This window comes from Schistocerca americana, chromosome 4 (genome assembly GCF_021461395.2).
Source record: "Schistocerca americana isolate TAMUIC-IGC-003095 chromosome 4, iqSchAmer2.1, whole genome shotgun sequence".
NCBI lineage: Eukaryota > Metazoa > Arthropoda > Insecta > Orthoptera > Acrididae > Schistocerca > Schistocerca americana.
This window is the reverse complement of record NC_060122.1, coordinates 575,730,052-575,750,605: the sequence shown is the minus strand read 5'-3', so window position 1 is coordinate 575,750,605 and position 20,554 is coordinate 575,730,052. Positions and strand designations below refer to the sequence as shown.

At 42.5% G+C, this 20,554-nt stretch overlaps 1 protein-coding gene across 1 annotated transcript in view; it reads left to right on the top strand.

The window, feature by feature from the left end:
• The window catches only part of LOC124613623 (nephrin-like), a 441,549-nt gene that overhangs the window by 336,256 nt on the left and 84,739 nt on the right, over nt 1-20,554 (top strand). Inside the window, exons 8-9 of the mRNA XM_047142339.1 lie at nt 10,834-10,964; nt 20,219-20,378. Coding sequence (XP_046998295.1) covers nt 10,834-10,964; nt 20,219-20,378 — 291 coding nt within the window. The remainder of the gene's footprint in view (nt 1-10,833; nt 10,965-20,218; nt 20,379-20,554) is intronic.

Genomic DNA, 20,554 nt, shown 5'->3' with positions numbered 1-20,554 from the left:
TGTAACACTTCCTGTTTCTTTATCCGGTGGTAAATCAACACAGCTTGCACTATAAAATTTTCGCTGTACGCTGATTATATTCAGGACTATTTGAAATTTTTTTAATGTAAATTCTACAAATGTCACGTCCGTAACTATATAATACTAGTGGACATTAATATGTGTTGTAGCCTTATGACACCTCGAAGTCTGATGGGGACACGTTCAATGACGTGTCCGAAGGACTGTGGAGGAAGAAAGCCCTTCCTCAAGAGCCGAAATAAAGGAGTTAGTGATGTTAGACGCTGGGGCTTTGGAGCGAAGATGACATTCTAACTTATCGAAAACGTGTTCCGGTCGCCTCAGGACGGGACTCTGTACAGTCCATTTCAAGATTGCTGCTGTCCATAAACCTCTGCTCCACAGTTACAGCCTTATCAGCATTGTGAAGCTGGATCAAGCTGATACAAACAAGCATCGTCCCAGGGCATTTACTCTACAACACGTAGTACACAATGTTGTACAATATCTTAACATCCTTAGGCATTTGGCGTTTTCATAGGTGCAGTAATGGGACAACACCCAATCACGTAAATCTTCCACGTACCCTAACACTGCTTTCTCCGTAGATCACTGTTGGTACCACGCCTGAGGGCAGGTGACATTCTGCAGGCATTCGCCAAACCTAAACCCTACTATTCGATTCCTGTAAGGTGTAGGATGATTCCTCTCTCCGAATCACTCGTTTCCAGTCTTTAACTATGCAGTGGGGTCGCTCTTTACACCTCCTCAGTCGCCACCTGGCACTGACTGCAGAGATGTGTGACTCCAGAGGAGCTGCTCAGCAACTGTGCCCCATTCTTTGTAACTCTGTACACGCAGACAAAGAGGTAGTGTGACGATTGGTAGGACTTGCGAACTCAAGAGAGATTACGTCCGCTGAGATCATACGATCGTTTACAACCAAGCTCCGCATTGTTCGACGGTCCCTGTCCGACAGTACAAGAGTCTGTCTTATCTTGGTTTAGCTATGGTTGTTCCTTCGTTTCTCCACTCCACAGTCATTTCGCCGACAGTCGACATCGGCAGCTTTAAAAAAGTTGAAGTGTCCCTCATAGGTCTGTTACCCAAGTGACATCGAAAGCCTAACTCATTTTCGAAGTCAGTGAGCTGTTCTCGTCACCTCATTCTGTTGTCAATATTTTATTGACAATACAATAATCTCCGAGACCTCTCGTGTCATTTAGTGCTTAGTTGCGAATTATGTAGTGGTGTTCGGATAACTTTGATCATTTGATGTAGATACTTTGTACCTCCATGCAAATATATGTCAAGACCAAAATTTTTCAAGTCACCCAGAGCTTTCTAGCTGTACAACTAAAATATATATCTGCCTCATCAACATGTTTCAGGAAAACAGCGATATACTCTCTTCCATAGTACATAAGGACGTCAGACAATTTGGAAATGTCATGTTACTGCCATGACCTGTTGAAAAAATTCTTTATTTACTCAATTAGTTTCGGTCGGCTGGTTCGTAAAAGTATTCACAATATAATGTAGGGCGAAATTTAAAACCACTAACCTCAGGATATAAAACCATGAATTAGACATGAATAGCATATCGTAACAATCAACGAAAAGTTTTGCATCACCACGGTTATCAGAACTCCTGAAGATAGATATTGACTGTGGATATTGTATCACAGACGCAATCCCTTTGACTGTTCAGAGATGTCACTAAACCCGCCCACAGATGTAAACAACCAGGTGTGAGCAGCGCCTATTAGACGGAGGGGGTCCGACAGTCGATCTGTTCCAGTCATTCCACCAGGAAGGAGGTACACGCTGTTGTCGTCTGTTGTTCAACCATTCCTACAAGGTCAATACCGAGGTTCGATCCAGTCCGAATTGTTACTCGGTGCCAAGAAGAGCTCTCAGCAAAGCAAGTGTGTTGGCGTCTCGTAGTGAACTAAAGCGATGTTGTTCGGACATGGAGGAGATACTGAGAGACAGGAACTGTCGACGACATGCCTAGCTCAGCCCGCCCAAGGGCTACTATTGCAGTGGATGACCGCTATCTACGGATTATGGCTCGGAGGAAACCTGAAAGCAACGCCCCCTAGTTGAATAATGCTTTTCGTACAGCCACAGGACCTAGTGTTACGACTCAAATTGTCCGCAATAGGCTGCAAGATGTGCAACTTCACTCGCGACGTTAATGGCCACGACACCATGCAGTGCACTACAGATGGGCCCAACAACATACCGAATAGATAACTCAGAACTGGTATCACGTTTTCTTCATCGATGAGTGTGGCATATGCCTTCAACCAGACACTCGTCAGAGACGAGTTTGGAGGCAACCCGATCAGGCTGAACGCCTTAGACACACTGTCTAGTGAGTTCAACAAGGTGGAGATTCCCTGCTGTTTTGGGGTGACATTATTTGGGGCTGAAGTACGCCTCTGGTGGTCATGGAAGGCGCCGTAACGGCTGGACAATACATGAATGCCAGCCTCTGACCGACAGTGCAACCATATCGGCAGCATATTGGCAAAGCATTCGTCTTCAGGGACGACAATTCGCTCCCATGTGCACATCTTGTGAATCACTTCCTTCAGGGTAACGGCATCGTTCGACCAGAGTGGCCACCATGTTCTCCAGATATGAAGCCTATCGAACATGCGTAGGATAGACTGAAAAGCGCTGTTTATGGACGACGTGATCCACCAACCACTCTGAGGGATCTACCCCGAATCACCGTTGAGGAGTGGGACAATCTGGACCAAAAGTGCCTTGATGAACTTATGTGCAATATACCATGACGAATAAAGGCATGCATCAATGCAAGAAGACGTGCAACTAGGTATTAGGGTTACCGGTGTGCATAGCAGTCTCGACCACCCCCTCTGAAAGTCTCGCCGTATGGTTGTACGACATATAAAAAGGGCGGATGTTTATGTTGATTTCTATTCCAAGTTTCTGTACAGGTTCCGGATCTCTCGAAACCGAGGTGATGGAAAACTTTTTTTGATGTGCGATCAAATTACGTCGTCAGTCCATTGAAACTGTGCACTATTTAGTTCAGTTGTTACAGACTGAAGATGTAGTTTATATTACGATATGATAACAGTGTCTAATTCTAGGTTTCCTCAAATGACAGTCATGATTTTATGTTTCACCTAATAGCCCTGAAAAATGGTGCTCCAAAACGCAGAATATCGGAGAGTTTAGTAGAAGTTTTTTGACAAATTTTCTGTATGTTTTTGAGGTTGCTGAATCCGAATTTTTGACGTTCCAACAAAATTTATGGCCCGAAATTGGTTTAAAACAGAAATAAAACAAGAATTAAGTGCAATTTTTTGAGTTTTTTGATTATAGCTCGTGAAGGTGCCGTTTTTGGGAAAGTTGACAATTTATGAAAGTAAATAGGGTAAAATTTTCCACAAAACAGATATATGGGATCTTTTCCGTCAGACCTATCCTATGACGTGTTTGGCGTGTTGAATACAGCTCGATTTTAAAGCTGAGGCAACTTCATGACCTATCCGCCGCACTCAAACATTATTTTGTTTCACAACCTTTGCCGAATTCCTTCTACCAGCAGTGTCACGGTGTTAGCTTAATGATTAGCACTTGACATTTGTCGCGGTGGAGGTCTGAGTTGCTTGTGAGACGTCAATTACCTGCCTACTCCTGACAAGGAGGAAGTCGGTCTTTAGCCCTGCTCTCTAGAGGTACGGTATTTTAAGAGGTCACCCTCGAATGGTTGCACAGAACGTATGTGCCGTTTCAGTCAGGAAAATAGTCATACGTAATGAATTCAAGTGAGATATGTGTTCCATATGATGGCGTACTGCATGATAGGAGAAAAGTGTCATCACATAGGGCAAAACTGCGCTTGAAGAATGTCTTTGGAGCAAGTAAGGAGAGGAAGGACGGCATAGCTGCCATCTTGAAGAGCTAAATTGTGGTTAAGGTTCGTGAACCATGTCGAGCAAAGTGCACTAACGAAAAATTAACTGCTTCGGAGGCATGAGGTTTGCAGTTGGTTGCAGCCGAAAAGAAATTTGGTCTACTGAAGCAGATTTTGAATTCAAAACGAATATTTTTGTGTTACTTGTCTATTAAGCCAGAATTTCTGGCTCAAGAAATCAAGCTCGCTGGCAGTCGATGAAATATAATGAGTTAGGTGCGTAAGCTGGGACTGCAAGAGACTGTTCTCATCAGCGCTGAGAGACAAAACAATGAACTAGGACCCTCAATAATAAGTCAGATTGGACCAGTTGTTGACAACGTTGGGGCAGATCCCAAGTACCACATGAAATGCAGAAAGGTTCTGAACGGCATTCGAAAGCAGGCAGAAAAAGAAAACCATTCAAACTGCGAGAGCTATATGCTACTGAAACTCATGATGCCATGGAGCAAGTTTTCTATCACTTCAGTAAAAATGAAGAGGAGTTTCAATTTTCCCTTTGGTAGTTGATAGACCAGACTCACAGTGACCACCATCCTGATGTTAGGACTGTGAAAGCTCAACTGTTGAAGAAGTGTGGATCTGATATAATGATTGCCTCATCTGTGATAAAATCAACTGTTGTTTGTTTCAAAAACACTGGGTAGGAAATTCCTACAGAAAACTAACATGTGTCGAAACGTCAACACCAGAGGAAGAGAGTCGACGACTGGTTGAAACAGCAGCAAACTTACTTGCTGAAGATATTCGATTTCAGGTTTGGAGCACAAAGAAATGTTCCCCTCCAGACCAGTTTCTTACAAAAATCGCCATCCTCATCCACGACACTGTGCAAAATTTCGTCAATAGACTAGTGATGAAGCAGAAGTAAGATAGCTTGAATAAATTGAAGTCCAGACGTATGGCCATAGAGGACACACCATGTTGACATCTGTCAGACCAATCTCTTCGTTGTCACCATGGCAAGTTGGCCTGGCCGTATTCATCTATAAGAAGTATGGCTCTCAGAAATTAATGTAATGTCTGCTTCAGGATACAATACCTTCTACAAAAATCAGTACGTTTTGAGGTACCACCAATGGCGGCAGAGGGTTTGGAATTAGATCTATCCACGTCATTTTAATCCCTTTTCGACAATACCGATGGCGACACCCAAACTCTTAACAGAAGCAACAGATTCCATATAAGTTCTCGTAGTGAGATCTCATGATCTCATAATGGTAACGAACACTGTACACTGTTTTCAACTGTAATTATTTACCTACTACCTGATACGAACTAAAATTAGATATATCTTATTTTACTTAGCTGTATGAAATCCATATTTATTATCATATTGCAGGTGAATAAATTAAAGACAAAGACAGTGGTACACAAAGCGAAAAAGGCTGGAACTTCCCTCAGATTTCTTTACATACGTTATACTGATAATATTATATTAAGACAATTATTATTATTGACGCCAAGTGTAAAACAAAAGATAATTACTACGGAATTACCATAATATATTTGAACTCCTCTTGAAAGCTTACATTTTGCCATCTGAATGAACATCATAGCATACTAAGAAATGAGCAGTTGGGTTTTGCTGGCGGCGTACGATTTTCGCTAAATTGAACACGCGCTTCGCGCCATAGCGCTCGTCTGACTCAGATCTATTTTGTGGGAAATTTTATGTTCTTCATTTTCCCAAATAGTGAAAACTTGGAAAATAGGAGTCGTTGCCGAGTCATACGCAAAAAAAGGGCCCTTTCTTCGTCATTTTTTTTTTCATTTTTGCCCCGATTCCGAGTAGAAATTTTGGTGGGACTTTGAAAATTCGGTTTCACCACCCTCGAAAACATACATAAAGCATTTCAAAAAAGTCTACAAAACTTTCCTCTAGGGGTTACCATTTTACCTGACTGTAAAATGCTGTTGTGAATACTTTTATCAACCTAACGATCGTCAATCACCCGAAACTGGTTGTTTAAATAACAAAGAAATTTATCAGCAGCCCAAGACGGTAACATGACAGGTTTTCCAAATATTTACGAGCTGTGGGGCACCATATCCTGAAAACATAAGTGTGATATTGTTTGATATTTTAAATTCTTTCGTCTAAAGCAGCGTTAAGTGTTAAGAATCGTTAGTAATCCAAGCAGCTGTAAAGTATGGAACAACACTTTTGTAAATCATTCTTTGTAAACTATTCTAATTACAAACCGAACCTAATGGATAAATGTCTGAAACCTTATCACACAACTGACTAACACATCTGACTACAGTATCTCCTTTTACAGACCTCCAACCCATTTGTAATAAAAAGCTGCTGAATTTCTTTCGTCAGTGAGTAAAGCAAATGTAAGTTTCATTGTTGACCTGCCTAGAAATTTGGTACAATGGAATCTGACATTCAACCTCCATTATTTAGGCGAAACAGATCATCTGATGAACGTAATTAATTTCACTGTCTCACTACACGGTATAGATGAGTGACAATTCCTTCCCTGAGCGAAATTAAACTGACAGCTCCGATTACTTCTTGTCATTTTGCTCTGCTTTTAGGTAACTCGTAGCAATGTCAAAAACATGTTGCGATTTTGAGTTTTCGAGTAGGCTGATTACAGGTTAAGGCATTATCCTGAAACTGTGTTCTCTTATTTTCCTAAAGAGACCGCCATTTGCTGTTATGCTCATTCGACCTCTTTGTTTCATGTACTTAACGACTTCTTGTCCTGTGCCTTTCTCGTTACAGATTTAGTGCAATTAGTATTTTTCCATTTCAAAAGAGATCCTGAAGCTTTTTACCTATCTTAGTAAAGAATTCTTTTCCAAATGATGGGATGTCATTGCAAGTCAAACGGTTTACCTTATGCGGAATTGGTGTACCTTCCTATTCACCGTCAGATCATGATTTAGTTATAATTACTAACATTTAGTACATGCAATTGGTGTCCTATCACATTACAATGCTTATGTTCCGCATTTTACAAAATTGCATAATTTTGTATTTTGTACTTACCTCATCGAGCTTATCTGATTTCATTCAATATATTTTTGAAATCATTAAAATTTGATAGAATTACGTTAGTGGTACACGCAGCAGACGATTGAAAAATTGCAATTCTGCTGATTGATATATCCACTGATGTGCAAAACGTAGAACTAAAGTAACTTTCGCTCATGTATCATTACCAACGGAGCCCAACGGAACTTGTACCACACACAGAAAGAACTGTTGCAGTATATTTCAGAAGGTAAATGGAATAATACGCAATGAGAAGAACGGAAATGACGCATTTATTCAAAGACAATAATTACATTGAAGTCACGCCGATTCGTGATGGTATTCTGACGGAGAGAGTTTTCTGGCTGCTTGCAAGTATCTGCCTGCCACAGTGATGTCACGCGGCGGAAACAGCAGGCAATTACATTCGATTTCTCCGGAAAAGAGAAAACAGGACTGGCCGTCTCCACAAAGCCAGTGTCCATCCAGAGATATTACGAAAAGATTATGAAATTAAGGACCTGAAGACAGAATTGTTTTCTGATAGCAATGAATTCTCTCTTGGAAAAAGGAAATGCGTGTATCAAGGCAAGCAGCCGTGTGTTTGTGAAAGAAGAACTGGTTTAAATTTTGTCGCAGTGTTTCACTCGACGATAAATTCCATTTTTGGTAAGACAAGGAAAGCGTGCTACATAGAGGTAAGATCGTTTCTCGGAAATCATATCATTATTTGAAAAGTTTGATGATACCCTTTATTCTGCCGTACAACAACGCAGATATCGGCAAACAAGTTAGTTGTACGCCAGGAACAGTAAAAGACGTGATAAATTTAATTACAGCTAGAACAGTTCCGCTTAAAACATCTGAAGCAATGACTGTTCTCAGTTTCGACGAAATAAGCTTTCGTGGACGAATTATTTAGAGTTCATCTGATGATGTTATATTCGATTCTTACAAGAATGTTCAGGCAGTGATGGTTCGTGCGTTAGTATCGACAGGGAAACAGTTTGTATGTTACAATTTTCACGTCACAATGGCAAAGGAACAGCTGACGGCAATATTCAAGTACCTTGCAGAAGATAGACTGCGCAGGTGTTGGCGTTACTTTCGACATGGGAGACAACAATTTGACCGTATGTTAACAACTAAACATAGCAATAAACAAAACATGTGTTCTCAAATCCAGTGGACAGTCATCAAAAGACGCGGGTGGTCTATGAAGTACCATACATGTTGAAGCTACTTCTAAACAAATTTTCGACGACGGATTTTCGATGCTTGATGTAACAATTATCAATAAAAATGTAATACTGTATCTTTAGAAACGTAACGCTTGTGATCTTGCAATTGCACATAAATGATCGGAAGGGCATGTGAATGTTACTGGACGCATTCCCCAAAACGTCACAACGGACGCTCTGTTATTTTCAAGGCGTACTGCGCAAACTGTAAGGTTTGTCCTCAAGACAGATTAGGAGGCTGATTTTATAGAATTAGTAAATGGTATTTTCCATGTGACAGACTCGAGATTCTCGAAGGAAGAACAGACACTTCTGAGAGGTGCTTATCGACATAGTATGGAAAGTAGAGAAAGACACGCTGAAATAATTTTTTGAAATCTATTTATCTATGAGTGTAGGGTTAAGGGGACGTTGTATCCACAATACAATCCAAGTTCCCCAATATAGACGGAAAAATTATCATGTTGTATGTGAAGACAAAGACATTTACCCAAATCAGATATCTGAAAAGTTTATCTAAACGAGAGACAATGCAAAAAAAATAGTGAAGAAGCACCAGCTTTGGACTGCAGCACGATCAGCAATTACAGATTACTTTTGCGATAAGACTGTTGTAAGCTAAGGGTTATATCATTATTACATCTTTTGTTCCAATGTCTATGGAATGGAATATAATTGGCAGTTGCAAACTGTAATTTTGAAAACAAAGTTTCTTCGAACAGATGACGTTCTAATTAATGACAGAAACAAGTGTAAAGGAATGCATTTTCAGTTCGCTATTATTATTTAATGCACTTTTGTTATCCAAAAAATAAGGTGTAAGACACAATAATAAAAATGAATGGTGTTTTTCGGGTCGAGTTTTACAAATGTATAATTAACGAGAAGATTGCGCGCGCAATATGCGGGATCAGAAGTCTGCGCCACCGCTGTCCGCTTCGTGATGTAACCGAGCTTTACCATCAGAATGGTCTGTCTCGTTTACTGTACATACCTCGAGTCCCTGACCATTGTAAAACGTTGGGCCAGATTCTTTATAGGATTTATGTGCAAGAACGACGGCCCCGATGCTGGCCACAAGGTTGGTAAGGGCGTTCTATTTCTCTACCAGAGCGACTGTCAACTGTTTGGACGGTCGCTGTTGCAGTACGTCTTTCCAAAACATCCGACACGGGCTCGCTGGATTTTAAGTCGAGGGAATGGACAGGCCAGTTCATATGCCCAATATCCTCTCCTTCCAAGAGCTTCTTCACTTAACGCTGTCACCCATTCACTTCATGATCCCCAGTCCTGATCTTCTTATTGTACTCGTTTTTGCTAATTCTCATTATTTTCGTGTTTATTCCATTTACCCTAAACTCATATTCTGCACTCTTTGGAATGTACACTCCATTCAACTAATTCTTCTTCTCTTTTACTGAGGATGGCAATGTCATCAGCGAATCTTATCGCCCATATCATTTTATCCTTCATTTTAATCCCACTCTTGAATCCTTCTTTTATATCTGTCCCTGTTGCTTTGATGTATAAATTGTACAGTAGGGGCGAAACACTACACCCCTGTTTCACAACATTTATATTTCGAGAACCTCGTTGGTTCCTAGTCTTCTTGTTACCTCTCGTATATTGCACAAATTGTACATTGCCCGTTTTTCTCTAGAGTTTACCTTTATTTTTCTCAAGATTTCTAACTTCTTGCAACATTTTACATTGTTGAACGGTTTCTCCAGGTTGACAAATTCTATGAACGTGTCATGATTTTCTCTCAGTCTTGCTTCCATTATCAGTCCTAACGTTTGAACTTCCACTCTAGTGCCTTTACGTTTCCTAAAGCCAAACTGATCGTCATATAACAGACCCTCAATTTTCTTTTCCATTCTCTGCATATTTGCCTTGTCAGCAGATTGGAAGCATGGGTTGTTAAGCTGATTGTGTGATAATTCTCGCACTTGTCGGTTCTTGAGGTCTTCAGAATTGTGTGGATGATGTTTTCCCGAAAGTCTCATGCGTGGCACCAGTCTCATATATTCTACACACCAACGTGAATAGTCGTTTTGTTGCCACTTCCCTCACTGATTTTAGAATTTCCTATAATTTCGTGTCCCACTTCTTAGTGCATTGATTTTTCCTGACTACTAATTCATTACTAAATTGTAATCTCAGTCTATGTCTCCTGAGTACGCCTGACTTTCGCTTTGACACTTGTTTAACTAACCTAAATAGATCTGAGACAGAAATCTAGTAAGCTAAAGTAGCAACGTAAAACCTTGATGCTAAGTATGATTTCTCAAACTAAGGGATTGTACTAAGGTTACACCAATGAATGTTGGACAGAAATATTTAATACTCTTAAATTATCAGCAGATTTAACTTTAAATAACTTCATACGTACTGTCTTTCCGAGCTGTACGTTAAGTTCTGTTACCGAAAGCGTAAGGTATACTTGCTCTGGTGACTGTGGCAGGAGATAACTTTTAAAGTTCTTTAACGGCATTTAATAATATAAGTAATGTATAATCACATGTCTTTTAAGAGAGAGGATTAAGTTTTGTCCATATAACTGTGTAAAAGTTAATATCATATTCACTTTTCCGCAGTTCTTTATGTGTTGTTTCCAAGTGGTTGTAGTGCCGTCGTCTTTACAGATGTGCCTATAGTAACACTGGAGTTGGGAGGAGCTGTCAACGCGAGCTACGTCCGAGAGGGCTCGGATGTCTACTTCGAGTGTAACATCAAATCCAATCCATGGATCTACAGGGTTACCTGGAGGCACAATGTAAGTGTCTTAGCTTGCCCACAATATTACTTTACCGGTAGTACCCACACAGTCACTTTACACCCTGTTGTAGTTGAACAATGCCAATTACACGAAAAAAATGATCGTAGTTGTCCTGAAAGTAACATCTCGTATTATTCTACAACTTCACGCGATTCTGTGAGCATATGTTGGCGTTATTTATTTGCTTTGAGGCTTAATTTTGTCATTACTATGGTCGTGTTCCGGTGCAACTGCTATCAGATGGGTAGGGAGTCATCATTCCAAAAGTTAGGATGTCGTAGGTAGTCTCCCAATCGAGATATGTGTGTCTTGTATGTTATAGAGATCGGGAACTAGTCATCAAGACGCCTACCGTTGTAGAATGTTCTTAGTTTAACAAAGAATCCCGAAGTACAGTGCCGGAGACAAGTTGCTGCCCCTTACCCTCAGGAGCAGTTAGTCGTCAAACTCTGGTTCACGCGAGGCGAGACCGCACTAAGGCGTGTCGTCTGGGAGGCCGTTTATTTGCTTGTATATGCAGACACAGCCAGGAGCTGAGTGGGCTGCAGGTAGATGTTCGCGGAGCTAGCAGCACGCCGGCTCTGGTTACGACCGCCGGCACGAACGTGCTTAGTGACTGAATGGGGGCGTATAAATAGTGCCTCGATGACGGTTTACTTGGCTACCACTGGAATTTGCATCACATGACGAAGATGACGCTGTGACTACTTGACTGCATGTCGAACTGCTGCAAGGTCATCGTGTCGTGGACGTCGAGCTCCTCTTTTGACGTCGTCAGCTATGAATTGGAAGGAGAATCAGCATTGGTCGTATGTTTTTTTGTATTATTATCCGCAAAATCGATTTTCGGTCACTTAGTGACCATCCTCAGTGATGTAATATACAATTAAAAATGGTAGGCACTGGCATCAACAAGCTCTAAGCTTGTTGATACCAGTGCCTACCAATTTTAATTGTATATTACAGCACTGAGGATGGTCACTAAGCAACCGAAAATCAATTTTGCGGATAAGAAAACAAAAAATACGACCAATGCTGATTCTCCTTCCAATTCTAACCACTATTTGGTCGTGGTGCACAGAACACTCCATGGAGTCGCCAATCAAGTCAGCTATGAAGCCACACCTGCGATAGTCACTGCAAATATGCAGTAGTTTTCTGCCGAAAGAACCCTCGTTTCTTCCAAAAATTCATTTATCTAATTTTCATTAGAACTGTGAACAGAAATATATACACAAAAAATTGCTATAACACTGTTCATGCGGTTTCAATGTCCACTATCGCATCTGCAAAATGTAGCGGCATTGTGTCTTTCTCGATGTCCTTCTCAGTTTTCGCAGGCTTACATTCACTATTACCATTGTCACATTTTTCACATTCATGTCCACGCTTTTACGTAACATACTCGCTGCTTCACCCAATACTTACCCAAGATGCCCCATAAGGTCTCCAGATGAAGCTAGCACATTCAACGTTGACAGTTTACAAATTTTACTCGTCCGTTTTCCGCATCGTAAAAAAATGGAGTTTTGGAACTCAGGGTCATCTGTCCAGTTATATAATCTTTACACAGGAATACTCGTATTTTACCTTTCTACAATTACACCGACTGTACACACACTCCCTCATATCTGCGAAGTATTCTCTTTAAAATTATGCCCATTCACCTTCATGATCATTATGACTCATGATTAACACATTTAACACATTCCCAAATTATACATCATCCTATTAGCCGTGATGTCGTAAAATCTAATACTAGCAGTACAAAGACAAAAATTCTGGTAAAAGGTAGAAATGTAAATTATTTAAACGTGGAATCCGTCATAGGGTAGCGTAACTTCAGTGGTACCGATCATAATACTTGGAGAACTACCGCTAAAATTTTACAACTTGACCTCTCCTCCCAGCGAGTAAAACGTATCGTGCATCATGGGCTCTGTGAAATCACTGATGTATATAATTAGGCGTGGGCGCTGTACCACCTATAATCAGTCGTACTTCATCTTATATTAGGCAATTATCATATTCTCCTCGTCACGTTTTTCTCCCTTAAAACGTTCGAAGTTCTTCCATAATGAGACACTGAACTTTTATCAATAGTCCTCTGTACTGGTTCCATCACGTATCTCAGCTGATTCATTGCTGTCACGGAGGCTGGCGTTCCCGGGACCGGGAGAGATTTAGCGATGGCCTCATTGACTATGAACTCATCTCGAATCTGTGCTCTATCTGAGCGCCATATTGCATCGATTTTGTCAGACGTTGTCTGTGTATGAAATCTTATGGGACATAACTACTAAGGTCATCAGCCACTAAGCTTACACACTACTTAACCTAAATTATTCTAAGGACAAACACACACACTCATGCCCGAGGGAGGACTCGAACCTCCTTCGGGACCAGCCGTACAGTCCATGACTGTAGCGCCTTAGACGTTGTCTGAGGAATAGAAAAAACATCTTAGCATAAGACACGTTGCAACTGTGCATTACATTTTGAGATACTGGTCTGGTTTTGACTCAACTAGAGTTGTATCACGGATTTCACCTGCTTAACTATAGGAAAGAATCACACACACATTTACAGAAGGGGTGCGCCACCAAATAAAAAGGAAGAAAATTTCTCTACGTACGGCTCACGCACTGTCTGGATGTCAGTCCACCTATCTACGATCTTATATTCCTGGAGGAGTCTCAAATTTATAACGTCCATAACAACATCTCTTCAACCAAATTACACGTACACTCGACTACTCTATACACACCCGTCTACTAGCGGATGCTTGTAATTTAAGTGGAGCTACTCACAGAGGTCCAGGGTAAGATGCAATTATCGTGTGGTAGCGAAACTTGGTAGGTATTCTAATGCGTTACTGCAGAGCCGATTTACGCTGGAAAACAATTACTTCCAATTTTGGCCACCTGTTGCAAATCTGAAAGACAAACATTTCCACAGGTAATGGAATGGGACGTGGGCATAAAACGTCAAGTGTGATGAGACGTGTAGAAACGTTCTCATACCTAATGGACTGGGAATGCGATATGGGCAGCAATGGTCAACAGTGAGAAAGGCATAATGTTGGCTTTATTATTAATCGCCGCTTACACATCTTGCTCAATATGAGCACCAGAAACGTCGATGAGATTGTGTACATTACCAGAATTTGCACCTGCTGGCCAGAATCTAACTTTCTTTTTTCTCAGCGTATATCGGTTCCGCATTAGCCCACTAGCATGTCTACTAAGTTCCGCTGCCATACAATAACTGCGGCCCACACTGGACTTCTTTACGTAGATGCACTTTAAATATAAAAACACGTTGTTTACATTGACTTACAGTTTTTCGGTGTGTATAACCTTCCATAGTTCAACTAAGCACTTTCCCGGCAATGTGTGAATGTGTGGCATAGTGCCCTCTTCGTCCACTGGCCCAAAAAACTACATCGAAGCACTCAGAACACGGAATGAAATGACCTGGCAGCTTACCGCGACAAGAAAACGTCACCAACTTGGGTCACATTTTAAGGAGAAGAAAGCACGAAGCACAATTTCAAGATAACAGCCTCAGTGACCGATCGATCGCGAGAATTCGGGCCATTGTTGTGAAAGTATACAGTTTTGTTCTTCTGAGAGTAGTTTGTCACTTGCTCCGCTGCATTACAGCCCCCTAATGCCCCAGCGCGAAGTACTGTGCAGTGTTGTGACAACTAGGGCCACCTTATTCGCGGGATGTTGAAGACTAGAGAAGAGGAGGTGGGTGTACCTGCGCAATGTATTTTGAAATTTTGTTCGAGAACAAGTTACACTACGCGAAACATAGTAAATACCATGTGGATGTAATACGTCAACCACGCGCACATATACGTTCAGTATTATTTTAGCAGTTATCTCGTGTTGATATTCTACAGCTATACAAAAGCCTAAAAATCAAAACATACAAAACTAGTACACTAAAAACTATTATTAAATAAAATTAATGATTTTCGATTTAGAATTTAACCATGCCAAGCACATTTAAGAGTAGCGGGTCACTTTCAAATGTACTTCACTTTTAACAGTGCTAGCTTCAAAATCGAAAGAAAATAATCCACATCAACGATGTTAATAGTTAAATGGGGCTACAAAGCTTCTTCAAAGACATTCTAAGATCTTTCATTTATTTACACCTCATTTGTGGATCGTAGCCAAAATATGTTCAAAGCCAAGAGATCTTTGGCCCCTGCTACAGTTTATAAATCGCGCACATTGACACAATGAACAAAGCAAGTTAATAATGTGGATAGAATGAGTCACAAATCATAACTCACAAACCTCCCACTCACTTCAATGTGAGTACTGGGCGATCGGGCATTTGGAGGCTGCACTGAGGTGGACGGAGAGACAGGTACCAGATACACGCGAAACTTTAGAAGGAGGACTTCCAGAATGTCATAATTGCCCACTGTCCGAATTATGGCCCAAACTTTCGCGCGGGATTTATTTCTGTGACTTTGCTTTTTTCTCCTTAAAATGTGAGGTTCAGTTGGTGCGAACACTTCACAGGTGCCGTGGGTTCGGCTCGCACCCCTTTCCTGTAAACATATACGTCTTCGCTCCGAACGTATTGCCTATGCTTTATTTCTTGAAGGAAGGAGAAAGAGGAGGGTTGACTAATGAGGATAAAAGGAAATAAGCCATCCGCAGAAAGTAAAATTAGCATAAGATGCTACTGACAACGGCGTTCAAGTCATTGGTAGTAATTGCGCTGATCCACCTACCGCGACCAGAGGAACGCCTAGGTTCTGGCACGAGCTCTTCCGGAAGAGTAGACAGACATCCTAACTGTCGTCAGTTTGGCGTAGTTGATCTTCCACAAAGGCATTGCGGATTTAATTACTTACATGGAATTCGCGGACCAATCGACAAAACGCCAGCAGCCAACGGATACTCTACATTTAACACCGAAGAACTAGATACATTGCAGAAGATAAGGGTACATCCTCGTCCAATGGGCGCAGTCAGGAGTCAAATTTCAGTCGTTAACTTTGGCGTAATATCCGGGCTACGCTCCTAAATTAAGTCGTAGTTACGTATTATACCTGCGAAGTTCCTCATTCTTCAAACAAACACGCGAATCACGGGGTTCACACCTATGTTATTATCAGACTGTAGCTTAGCAAATGTTTCATTCAAATACCACAAGGAAGTCACTTGAGTCCTTTTTAGTACACTACTGGCCATTATAATTGCTACATAACGAAGATGTGCTACAAATGCGAAATTTAATCGACAGGAAGAAAATGCTGTGATATGCAAATGATTAGCTTTTCAGAGCATTCACACAATGTTGGCGCCGGTGGCGACACCTACAACGTGCTGACACGAGGAAAATTTCCAACCGATTTCTCATACACAAACAGCAGTTGACCGGCTATGCCTGGCGAAACGTAGTTGTGATGCCTCGTGTAAGGAGGACAAATGCGTACTATCACGTTTCCGACTTTGATAAAGGTCGGATTGTAGCCTATCGCAATTGCTATTTATCGAATCGCGACATTGCTGCTCACGTTGGTCGAGTTCCAAGTACTGTTAGCAGGATATGGAATCGGTGGGTTCAGGAGGGTAATACTGAACGCCGTGCTGGATCCCTACGGCCTTGTATCACGAGCAGTCGAGATGACAGGCATCTTATCCGCATAGCTGTAACAGATCGTGCAGCCTCGTTTCGATCCCTGAGTCAACAGACGGGGACGTTTGCAAGACCACAAGCATCTGCACGAACAGCTCGACGACGTTTGCAGCAGTATGGACTATCAGCTCGGAGACTATGGCTGCGGTTACCCTTGACGCTTTATCATAGACAGGAGCGCCTGCGATAGTGTTCTCAACGACGAACCCAGGGGCGCGAATGGCAAAACGTCATATTTTTCGGATGAATCCAGGTTCTTTTTACGGCATCATGATGGTCGCATCTGCGTTTGGCGACATCGCGGTGAACGCACATTCGAAGCGTGTATTCGTCCTTGCCATACTGGCGTATCACCCGGCGTGATGGTATGGGGTGCCATTGGTTACACGTCTCGGTTACCTGCTGTTCACATTGACGCCACTTTGAACAGTGGACGTAACATTTGAGATGTGTTACGGCCCGTGGCTCTACCCTTCATTCGATCATTGCGAAACCCGACATTTCAGCAGGATAATGCACGACCGCATGTTGCAGGTCCTGTACGGGCCTTTCTGGATGCAAAAAGTATTCGGCTGCTGCCATGGCCAGCACGTTCTCCAAATATATCTCACCAATAGAAAACGTCTGGTCAATGGTGGCCGAGCAACTGGCTCGTCACAATACGCCAGTCACTGCTCTTGATGAACTGTGGTATCGTGTTGAATCTGCATGGGCAGCTGTACCTGTACACGCCATCCAGGCTCTGTTTGACTCAATGCCCAGGAGTATCAAGGCCGTTATTACGGCCAGAGGTGGTTGTTCTGGGTACTGATTTCTCAGGATCTATGCACCCAAACTGCGTGAAAATGTAATCACATGTCAGTTCTAGTATAACATATTTGTTCAATGAATACCCGTTTATCATCTGCATTTCTTCTTGGTGTAGCAATTTTAATGGCCAGTAGTGTAGGTAGAATGTTCGAAATGCTTTGGCAATTTGAACACAAAAATGGTTCAAATGGCTCTGAGCACTATGGGACTCAACTGCTGAGGTCATTAGTTCCCTAGATCTTAGAACTAGTTAAACCTAACTAATCTAAGGACATCACAAACATCCATACCCGAGGCAGGATTCGAACCTGCGACCGTAGCGGTCTTGCGGGTCCAGACTGCAACGCCTTTCACCGCACGGCCACTTCAGCCGGCAATTTGAACACAGGCCGCAGTTCCGGCGTAGAAAGAGATACTATTTCGAGACACTGGTGACGGTCCCGAGGCAAAAAAGTGTTCATTGTAGGCCAGTGGTCGACCAAGTGTTGTCACTACTGCGCGAGTAAGGCTAGTGATGCTAGCAGACCAGGAGAGCTGCTGTTTCCAGAGCTTACTGCTGACAAAGAGTTTCAGGTTTTTTTGTCTATCCAGCATACAGAGCTGTGTTTTCATGACGAAGATGTATGGAAGTACACATAGTGCCGCGGCAGCGTCCTCAAAATTGTGTAGAGAATGGATGATGGAGGAATGTGCTCTCCATAGACAGATACCGCTGGAGTTAGCAAACTGATGTTAGTCGCATGATTAGCTGAAGCTGAATAAGTGGAAACAGCGTGCCAACAGACCAGATGTTGTCGAGGTGTAGGTGGGAGGGGAATGAGTCAGTCTGAATGAGTGCAATATGCTACAAATCTTCGTCTGCATATTCTGGACAGCGTAGTTCCGGTTCACGGCTTTATGATGACGGTGACTTACGTTACGTTACTTTCTCTTTTGAAAAAAAAAATCGTCTTTTGTGCCGATATATTTTCTTTATCTCTGCCGGGTTCGGTACTGGCTATCATCTTCACAGTAGATAAAATTATACATCAGCTGGACAAAAGTACAACTCTGCTAATACGGCCGGGCCAGTTATAAAATGTCACGGATAGCCCCAATAGTTGTTTCCGTGAATTTCTTTGTACCAAGTTATCACACTCGAAATTTGATAACTTATACACATTTAATCTCAACACCAAATAACTACCACAAGCTCAGTCAGAAAACGACCTATCAATGTCGCGGTCGTGTGCGAATTATTCGTGATTACAAAAATATCTTCCCCAGATTTTCTGGAAAACGGTGGCACTAATGAGGCCACAGCAGCATCAGGGATAAGCAAAGACCTACCCAAAGATGTCTTTTACCTTCCTTCATCCTTAAAACGATTCACTTCTCCACACGAAACTCAGTTTTCAGCTCCAACCTTGTGTGTTGTGTATTAAACCAGGACCTAGAAACGACGGAGAGGCTTCGTCCCGCCGTAGCTCTCAGTGGTTCAGAACCCCGTAACAGGCCACAGCAGTCCACTCACCTCACCGCCGCGCCACCCCGAACCAAGGGTTGTTGTGCGGTTGAGAACCTCCCCGCCCCCCCCCCCCCCCGCCCACCGCCCACCGCCCTCCGCCCCTTCCGGGAACGCCTGATACCAGCCGAGTGTAACCCCAGATGTTTGCGAGGTAAAGTAATTATGGTGTAAGCGTGCGTGGAGACAGTGTATGCGTAGCAATCGCCGACACAGTGTAACTCAAGCGAAATAAGGGGAACCAGCCCGCATTCACCGAGGTAGATGGAAAACCGCTTTAAAAACCATCCACAGGCTAGTCGGCACTCCATACCTCGACACTAATCGACCAGGTGGATTCGTGTCGAGGACCGGCACGCCTTCCCCCTCGGGAAGCAGCACGTTAGACCGCGCGGCTACTCGGACGAGCTAGCTCCAACCTTAGTTACGTCCTTTAGTAGATTCTGACGTGTTTCCTGGGTAGTTGCTTGCTCAGGGACAGCCATTTTGCCAAGGACTACCCCCACAAGCGTTTAGTACACCCAAAATAAAAAGGAAAGGACAAACACAACAGACAGGTCCAAAATAAACAACTGCTGCTGGCACGCACTTGAAACCTTGATCTGAACGCCATTGGACGTCCGTTATTTGAGCCTGTTGGGAGCGTCGTAGAGTGGTCACACCACCCCCTGTACCTTTTAGCGTAGGGGCGCTAGCTTTACGCTGGTTAGATCGCCTAGGCGCCTGTGGACATTTTTGAACAGAGTGCCCCACCTTCTTCCACCTCTGGCATTGTGATTTTGTACTGAAACGTCGAATGAAGCCCGCAGCATCAAACCCATACCACACAATACAGGTCCCGTTGTTGCAGAGCTTGTGGTAGCTGTTTGATGTTTAGATAACGTGTGTTCGTCTTACAACACTTCGATTGTCTGCATCTGCTGCAGTGAAATTTCATTGAAACAATCATTGTGATAATTCATCATGTATATACTAGATTTTGCCATGTTTGGCAGAGATTTATTTTTGACCAAGTGATGTATATTATTATCTTCTATGAAGATGGTAGTCGGTCCCGAAACCGGTAGATGATAAACAAAATTCTGCAGCTGTTGGCATAAAAAATGATTTCATCCAAATATTTATCGGCTCTAGATAATCACCTGAAGAAATTTTTATGTGTATTTCGACTTTGTTCTTATCCATCTGAATATTGTAACAGTAGAGCGCATAACATATATGCTTTTAACAGCGTATTTGAACGCCGTGCGGCTGTTTTTTGTGACAGGGCCAGCTACTGTATAACAACGCTAGCGGCGGGACCTTGGTCAGCAACCAGAGCCTGGTGCTGCAGGCCGTCAACCGGGAGCGCACCGGCTTCTACACGTGCGTCGCTAGCAACCAGGAGGGCGACGGCGAGAGCAACCCCGTCTACCTGGACGTCAAATGTATGTACCTCTGTGTCACCTGCTCACTTCCAACCAAACAGAACTATCAGGGAGTACTAGAACGCCACGTACCTACCGTTCTTCAAGTTATAGGTTTAATGATTAGCCCATAAAGAAGATAGTCACTGCCTGGAGACATCACAGTGCTGCCTTGTAATACCATTTGTAACCTTCAG